At 38.1% G+C, this 9,316-nt stretch overlaps 2 protein-coding genes across 5 annotated transcripts in view; both read right to left on the bottom strand.

The window, feature by feature from the left end:
• LOC139116633 (atrial natriuretic peptide-converting enzyme-like) lies at positions 1–7,219 on the bottom strand. Its single transcript, XM_070679229.1, has 8 exons — positions 6,940–7,219; positions 6,440–6,565; positions 5,491–5,880; positions 4,995–5,120; positions 4,046–4,435; positions 3,550–3,675; positions 2,851–2,990; positions 1–114 (listed from the first exon to the last, which is right to left on the bottom strand). The coding sequence occupies exons 1-8, from the start codon at positions 7,217–7,219 to the stop codon at positions 1–3; spliced, it is 1,692 nt and encodes a 563-aa protein (XP_070535330.1).
• A 669-nt stretch (positions 7,220–7,888) lies between these two features.
• Positions 7,889–9,316, bottom strand: part of LOC139115608 (uncharacterized) — a 40,867-nt gene continuing 39,439 nt past the window's right edge. For 2 of the 4 annotated variants that reach the window (XM_070677866.1, XM_070677863.1), the window contains 2 exons: positions 8,900–9,303; positions 7,889–8,014 (listed from right to left, as the gene is read on the bottom strand). In XM_070677866.1, coding sequence (XP_070533967.1) covers positions 8,996–9,303 — 308 coding nt within the window. In that variant the 3' untranslated portion in view covers positions 7,889–8,014; positions 8,900–8,995. Of the gene's footprint in view, positions 8,015–8,039; positions 8,232–8,899; positions 9,304–9,316 lie in introns of those variants that run through there. The other 2 variants (XM_070677864.1, XM_070677865.1) reach the window with 2 other exon arrangements.

Raw genomic sequence — 9,316 nt, 5'->3', positions numbered from 1 at the left:
CTATTTCGTCTGAGCCATCAGCGCAGTCAAGTGAATCATCACACTGTTTATCTTGAGGTTGGCACTCATAACTACTTCCACACTGAAACCATCCAGCTGGGCATGAAAACGTTCCTGGTGATAAAGATTGGAAAGTGTAGCTTAAACGTTCCACTTGTTACTGTTCTTGAATTAACAGACAGGACAATTATCATCAACAGTGTTAGTGGATCTTGCACAAGCATCAGTGTGCGAAATTAACGTCGGTCCGACGGTCCGAGACCGACAGATTTCTCGTCGGGCCGAAGGTTTTTGGCAACATGTCGGTCCTTATGACCGACTGAAATTTGGAATAAAAATGATGAAAATTTCTCCGTCAAGACCTCTAACAGATGCAGATGATGACTGACTCTGAATCATGCGATTCAGACTTGAATGTCATGCACCTATCAATGTTTTCCAAGGTGGGAGTGCGGGGCAATAGGGGATATTGATCGCACTTCGTGTCCTGGTAGTGGGGAATTTGATGTCTATGGTACACCAGACCAGGGGTGGTGGGAGTTGACAATGTCGCAACATAGTAATTTTTGTCTTGCGACTTTTTACATTTACGAAAAGTCTAACCCCTCCGATCGACGCGCATAGCACGGTGCAACTGATTACATTCAGATCAGTATGAATTACGTCCGTGCATGCAGATTCTAGCAATGATGGAATGGATTGATTTTGGTGCAACAATGTGACACAATATTATAATAATACTCGTCTAGAGAGTGTAACCCTGGTAATGTTAGCATATCTGTGTCATATGATAACAACACCCAGTATTACTTCACTAGTTCCACACTTTAAGTGTTCGGAATTTACATGTACACAAATGTACATAATACAGCCCTTCATTTTATCAAACTGACTCTGTTTTCTTCGCTTTGATTTTCCATTGAAGCGTTCAAAACATAAACGGTTCACAGAAGAGTTTAAGACAAAAACCTACTACGAGAACAGTGCTGTTGACTAAACATATTTGGTTTTGAACATGGAGGTATTTGTTTACCTCAAGTTTTGAACAAGGACTAGATGTTACACGACAGCCCAATTGCACTACCTGCAGTCGACAGTCAAGTTCAAGTTTCGCTGCGTTTGTTTGTGGACCGCTAGAACATCTTGCTTGCTCGTTGGTCTTTAACCAAAGTTCACAAGGCCGACTCTTACCACGACATATCGTGATAACAAGTGTGCATTTTATAAAACAGAGCGACCTTATCAATAACAGTTTTGTCGAGTTGCACTGTCTGTCGTGTATACTCTCAGAGGCCGAGAGTAGGGCTTCAAATTGTTTCGATGTATACCGTTTTACGACAGGCAGGCAAAACTCAGCGCCATCATGGACTGTAGGCCTAAATGTCGCAAAAAATTACGTCTTTTAAGATTTTAAGGTATCATTAACTGATTGTGTCGATGGTTTTCAGCAGTATCGAGGTCTGTCAAACTTTTCAGAGTCATTTTAATAACTTTACGTCACTGTTCTTATTAATATGCAAAAATTAATATTTGTCCGCATTTTTAGAAATTGAAATTGCGCATGCAAAATCGACGAAAACAAATCTTAGTAGGCGACTGCTAGTGTAACAATGAATAATAAAAGGCATATTCAGGACTCAGAGTACAACCTGCAAAAACGGCCATGTGTGCAACATTGATAAAATTTGTCCGCATTTCAAGCTGTGTGTCCGATGTCGCGCGCGTACAGCTATATTTAGGAACAAACGTGTAACCGTGAACAGCGCTATTGTACACAGCAATGTAGAGAACACCATTCCCCATAGAAAGTTACGATAGAAAAAATTTCTCGCTTTCATCAGCCACATGTAGCCAGTGCATGAGCCTGTATTCCCCGGCCCCTGGGTGTTTGACATCATTTTATAGTCCGAGAGTAGGGGATTTGACATGGCTAGGAAAAATGTCAAATTCTCCTGTTAGTCCCGTTGTCTCCCCCCGTGATGGAAAACATTGATAAATGTATGCGCATGACCTTGAGGAAGATGAGGGCTGTGATCTTTTTCAGATTCCTGATCATGTAGATGAATATTTCATGATCATTCATTTACACTATTCTGCAATCTATGTGAACAATAGTCCTTTGGAGTGAATACTTACTGACTCTATTGATAAAAGGATATGAAAAATTAAATATTACAACATTCAAAAGCATAGTATTGGTGGAGAAGTTGACTTTAATGGTCGTTAACAACTGCATTTATTGAGGACCGGCAGTTTTCTGTAAGGACCTGAAGCTTTGGCTTGGTGCAGGTCCTTATGACCTGAAGCTATTTTCTCTTAATTTCGCACACTGACAAGCATTTCCTTTTACAAGCCCATTGTGTGGCTCCGTATGTATTGTGAGATTCACCTCAGACTATTTTTCTTCAATAATGAATTTAACATTTTCACATAGAGTTTGAGGTTGATATCGCCGAGCAACAAAAGAGGAGCCATGGTGTTACATAATGTGTATAGAAATTATAAGAAGTTTAAAACGAAAAGAGTGCATGAGGTGTCTTTTTCAGAACACGCATGACAAACAGATATACAGCAGCCATATAGATAAATGAGATACTCACCAGACACGATTTCTGTTGTGCATTTCTCTTCATTGAAATGAGAACAGTTTACAGCCGTGGTAAAATTCGAGTAGCTGAACACAAATCCACACCTTTCCACCACACTCTCACAAAGTGACCGACAAGCCTTGATAGAAGATGTCCTTGATCCGAAAAAGCTTACAGTACATTCAGGATACACAAATGAACAAGCAAACACTTGGCTTTGTTGATGGCAACCAGTGAACATTGATATAAGCTCAAGAAATACATCTGCTTCATCAGATGTGGCTACAGCCATGTTTGGAAATGAGGTCTCATCATAGGTTAAATTTTGGCATATTTGGTTTGTTATCGGTGTACACGCTTCCCCAGTTGGTTCTAGAGGTCGCCCCGGCCTACCAATGAAACCTGGAAAATAGAGGAAGAAACCGAATATTATTTCACTTGTTTTCCTATACATAGCCTTCATTTCCAAAGCTGCATGCTTCTCAACTTCAATCATTTTATACATGTTCAATAGAACATTGACATCTATCATTTGACAATGAAAACCTGATAATGAAAGACGTTTGTGTATGCATAAACGACACTTTTTAAATCAAGATTATCATTTGAACAGGAAAAAAAATCATATCTGGATCATAACCCAAGACACCTCCTTGACTAATGTATTGCGATAGCAAGATAGCAATACATATAATATTGTACTTCTTTACTCTGGAAATGTGGTTCGGCATTTTATATATTCATTGAACACAAAATCTGTAATAATGTAAGAATTCAAAGATTTTGTTGTTCTCATGAGAATTACAGGTTGTTCTTGTCACGTCTTTGGAAAACTTAATTACAATGACTGTACCGATGAACAATGGATACATTTTGTGGTGTGTAAGACATGCTTGGTGGTGCGATTATAGCAATGTCAATTCTATTCAATGAAAGATTGATAAAACTGCCAAAGAATTACCTGGAGAACAACCTATTTCGTCTGAGCCATCAGCGCAGTCAAGTGAATCATCACACTGTTTATCTTGAGGTTGGCACTCATAACTACTTCCACACTGAAACCATCCAGCTGGGCATGAAAACGTTCCTGGTGATAAAGATTGGAAAGTGTAGCTTAAACGTTCCACTTGTTACTGTTCTTGAATTAACAGACAGTACAATTATCATCAACAGTGTTAGTGGATCTTGCACAAGCATTTCCTTTTACAAGCCCATTGTGTGGCTCCGTATGTATTGTGAGATTCACCTCAGACTATTTTTCTTCAATAATGAATTTAACATTTTCACATAGAGTTTGAGGTTGATATCGCCGAGCAACAAAAGAGGAGCCATGGTGTTACATAATGTGTATAGAAATTATTAGAAGTTTAAAACGAAAAGAGTGCATGAGGTGTCTTTATCAGAACACACATGACAAACAGATATACAGCAGCGATATAGATAAATGAGATACTCACCAGACACGATTTCTGTTGTGCATTTCTCTTCACTGAAATGAGAACAGTTTACAGCCGTGGTAAAATTCGAGTAGCTGAACACAAATCCACACCTTTCCACCACACTCTCACAAAGTGACCGACAAGCCTTGATAGAAGATGTCCTTGATCCAAAAAAGCTTACAGTACATTCAGGATACACAAATGAACAAGCAAACAGTTGGCTTTGTTGATGGCAACCAGTGAACATTGATATCAGCTCAAGAAATAAATCTGCTTCATCAGATGTGGCTACAGCCATGTTTGGAAATGAGGTCTCATCATAGGTTAAATTTTGGCATATTTGGTTTGTTATCGGTGTACACGCTTCCCCAGTTGGTTCTAGGGGTCGCCCCGGCCTACCAATGAAACCTGGAAAATAGAAGAAGAAACCGAATATTATTTCACTTGTTTTCCTATACATAGCCTTCATTTCCAAAGCTGCATGCTTCTCAACTTCAATCATTTTATACATGTTCAATAGAACATTGACATCTCTCATTTGACAATGAAAACCTGATAATGAAAGACGTTTGTGTATGCATAAACGACACTTTTTAAATCAAGATTATCATTTGAACAGGAAAAAAAATCATATCTGGATCATAACCCAAGACACCTCCTTGACTAATGTATTGCGATAGCAAGTCAGCAATACATATAATATTGTACTTCCTTACTCTGGAAATGTGGTTCGGCATTTTATATATTCATTGAACACAAAATCTGTAATAATGTAAGAATTCAAAGATTTTGTTGTTCTCATGAGAATTACAGGTTGTTCTTGTCACGTCTTTGGAAAACTAAATTACAATGACTGTACCGATGAACAATAGATACATTTTGTGGTGTGTAAGACATGCTTGGTGGTGCGATTATAGCAATGTCAATTCTATTCAATGAAAGATTGATAAAACTGCCAAAGAATTACCTGGAGAACAACCTATTTCGTCTGAGCCATCAGCGCAGTCAAGAGAATCATCACACTGTTTATCTTGAGGTTGGCACTCATAACTACTTCCACACTGAAACCATCCAGCTGGGCATGAAAACGTTCCTGGTGATAAAGATTGGAAAGTGTAGCTTAAACGTTCCACTTGTTACTGTTCTTGAATTAACAGACAGGACAATTATCATCAACAGTGTTAGTGGATCTTGCACAAGCATTTCCTTTTACAAGCCCATTGTGTGGCTCCGTATGTATTGTGAGATTCACCTCAGACTATTTTTCTTCAATAATGAATTTAACATTTTCACATAGAGTTTGAGGTTGATATCGCCGCGCAACAAAAGAGGAGCCATGGTGTTACATAATGTGTATAGAAATTATAAGAAGATTAAAACGAAAAGAGTACATGAGGTGTGTTTATCAGAACACGCATGACAAACAGATATACAGCAGCCATATAGATAAATGAGATACTCACCAGACACGACTTCTGTTGTGCATTTCTCTTCACTGAAATGAGAACAGTTTACAGCAGTGGTAAAATTCAAGTAGTTGAACATGAATCCACATCTTTCCAGCACACTCTCACAAAGTGACCGACAAGCCTTGATAGAAGATGTCCTTGATCCAAAAAAGCTTGCAGTACATTCAGGATACACAAATGAACAAGCAAACAGTTGGCTTTGTTGATGGCAACCAGTGAACATTGATATCAGCTCAAGAAATAAATCTGCTTCATCAGATGTGGCTACAGCCATGTTTGGAAATGAGGTCTCATCATAGGTTAAATTTTGGCATATTTGGTTTGTTATCGGTGTACACGCTTCCCCAGTTGGTTCCAGGGGTCGCCCCGGCCTACCAATGAAACCTGGAAAATCAAAGAAAAAACGAAATATTACTTCACTTGTTTTCCTATACATAGCCTTCATTTCCAAAGCTGCATGCTTCTCAACTTCAATCATTTATACATGTTCAATAGAACATTGACATCTATCATTTGACAATGAAAACCTGATAATGAAAGACGTTTGTGTATGCATAAACGACACTTTTTAAATCAAGATTATCATTTGAATAGTAAAAAAAAATCATATCTGGATCATAACCCAAGACACCTCCTTGACTAATGTATTGCGATAGCAAGATAGCAATACATATTATATTGTACATCTTTACTCTGGAAATGTGGTTCGGCATTTTATATATTCATTGAACACAAAATCTGCAATAATGTAAGAATTCAAAGATTTTGTTGTTCTCATGAGAATTACAGGTTGTTCTTGTCACGTCTTTGGAAAACTAAATTACAATGACTGTGCCGATGAACAATGGAAACATTTTGTGGTGTGTAAGACATGCTTGGTGGTGCGATTATAGCAATGTCAATTCTATTCAATGAAAGATTGATAAAACTGCCAAAGAATTACCTGGAGAACAACCTATTTCGTCTGAGCCATCAGCGCAGTCAAGTGAATCATCACACTGTTTATCTTGAGGTTGGCACTCATTACTACTTCCACACTGAAACCATCCAGCTGGGCATGAAAACGTTCCTGGTGATAAAGATTGGAAAGTGTAGCTTAAACGTTCCATTTGTTACTGTTCTTGAATTAACAGACAGGACAATTATCATCAACAGTGTTAGTGGATCTTGCACAAGCATTTCCTTTTACAAGCCCATTCTGTGGCTCCGTATGTATTATTTGTGAGATTCACCTCAGACTATTTTTCTTCAATAATGAATTTAACATTTTCACATAGAGTTTGAGGTTGATATCGCCGAGCAACAAAAGAGGAGCCATGGTGTTACATAATGAGTATAGAAATTATAAGAAGTTTAAAACGAAAAGAGTGCATGAGGTGTCTTTATCAGAACACGCATGACAAACAGATATACAGCAGCCATATAGATAAATGAGATACTCACCAGACACGATTTCTGTTGTGCATTTCTCTTCACTGAAATGAGAACAGTTTACAGCCGTGGTAAAATTCGAGTAGCTGAACACAAATCCACACCTTTCCACCACACTCTCACAAAGTAACCGACAAGCCTTGATAGAAGATGTCCTTGATCCAAAAAAGCTTACAGTACATTCAGGATACACAAATGAACAAGCAAACAGTTGGCTTTGTTGATGGCAACCAGTGAACATTGATATCAGCTCAAGAAATAAATCTGCTTCATCAGATGTGGCTACAGCCATGTTTGGAAATGAGGTCTCATCATAGGTTAAATTTTGGCATATTTGGTTTGTTATTGGTGTACACGCTTCCCCAGTTGGTTCTAGGGGTCGCCCCGGCCTACCAATGAAACCTGGAAAATCAAAGAAAAAACGAAATATTACTTCACTTGTTTTCCTATACATAGCCTTCATTTCCAAAGCTGCATGCTTCTCAACTTCAATCATTTATACATGTTCAATAGAACATTGACATCTATCATTTGACAATGAAAACCTGATAATGAAAGACGTTTGTGTATGCATAAACGACACTTTTTAAATCAAGATTATCATTTGAACAGGAAAAAAAAATCATATCTGGATCATAACCCGAGACACCTCAATGTATTGCGATAGCAAGATAGCAATACATATAATATTGTACATCTTTACTCTGGAAAATTTTAATGTGGTTCGGCATTTTATATATTCATTGAACACAAAATCTGTAATAATGTAAGAATTCAAAGATTTTGTTGTTCTCATGAGAATTACAGGTTGTTCTTGTCACGTCTTTGGAAAACTAAATTACAATGACTGTACCGATGAACAATGGATACATTTTGTGGTGTGTAAGACATGCTTGGTGGTGCGATTATAGCAATGTCAATTCTATTCAATAAAAGATTGATAAAACTGCCAAAGAATTACCTGGAGAACAACCTATTTCGTCTGAGCCATCTGCGCAGTCAAGTGAATCATCACACTGTTTATCTTGGGGTTGGCACTCATAACTACTTCCACACTGAAACCATCCAGCTGGACAGGAAAATTCTTCTAATAATAAAAGAGTAGTAATTGAAGTAATCGTACTAATTGTCGCATCTTTACCGTTGATGAAATACATTTGCAACACTGAGTATAGAAAGAATGTGAAGGGATCACGGACTTTTTGTCTGTTTGCCTCTATGTTGTGACAAACACATTCTTTGGAGCTTGTTTATCAATATAAATTCCCGTCTACCTTATAAAGAGGGTATGGTTCTTGATATGCCTGTGTAAGAAAAGAGGACCCATGGTGTTATGTTTTGAATATGAAAATCGACTGTATTGTGATATCAGGAAACGTGTAGGATGCGACAAGAACACGATAAATGCATGAAATGCACAAGGAATAGAGGTTAGGAAACTCGCAACTCAAATTTTTTTGAGCATTTCTTTGCTGCTGTGAATGAAGTGGACGCATATCCAACACTTTCACAGTGACCAACAAACCTTGAGAGAGATTGTCCTTGATCCAGAAAAGCTTGCAATACATTCGGGATACACGAACAAGCAACAGGTGCAGTGTTGAAATTCAGGTTCGGTTAACAAAATGGTGTACGGTTAACTGCCTGTGGTTAACACATTTTTTACGTAAGAGACATGAAGCCTAGCTCTCTATACTTTAGCCCCAACTAAATGGGTTGGGAATACCCGGTTGGAAATTTCCGTTGATAGCTGCTGTGGTACACTTCATACAGTTGATACAAAAGTTGAAGGTTTACCTAAATTTGCTTATCAGATGCTCACATTTCATCTTGAACACATTGTACAGTTTAACATCAAACGAATATTGAACTCAAGTAAGTTTTACAGATGACTTTATTTACAAAGCCTTTAATAAAGATGTTTGATCGGGAGTAATAATCACAATGAATGCTTGTGGGTCTTAATACTCACCTAAGCTATCTCTAGCTAGAACAACGCAATTAACATCCGTGTCATTCAGATCATCGTTTGGGAAATCAGTACAGTTTACAGTGACATTGTAGTAGTTCAAAGCGTAGCCACATCTTTGTTGTACACTCTGGCACAGCGAATTACAAACACGTGAAGACATTGACGCTGCAAAGAGTTGCGATTCACACTCCGGGAAAACACTGAACATATGAAGGTGAGACTTTGCTGGTGACATCCTTCGTGAAGGAAAAGCAGATCTAAAAGTAACGATGCTTCGCTGTACGTTTCTGCAACAGAGTTTGGGAAAGTTGCTTCATCGTAGCTGGTGAAGTTTTGGCATACCGGCGGGACAGAATCACACCTTTTGCCTAATCTCATAAAGGGATTACGGGGAACGATGTAATCTAAAATAGAAAA

The sequence above is a fragment of the Ptychodera flava genome, chromosome 17, assembly GCF_041260155.1.
Source record: "Ptychodera flava strain L36383 chromosome 17, AS_Pfla_20210202, whole genome shotgun sequence".
NCBI classification, from domain to species: domain Eukaryota; kingdom Metazoa; phylum Hemichordata; class Enteropneusta; family Ptychoderidae; genus Ptychodera; species Ptychodera flava.
Note: the sequence above shows the minus strand (reverse complement) of the source record. Positions and strands in the feature narration are given on the sequence as shown.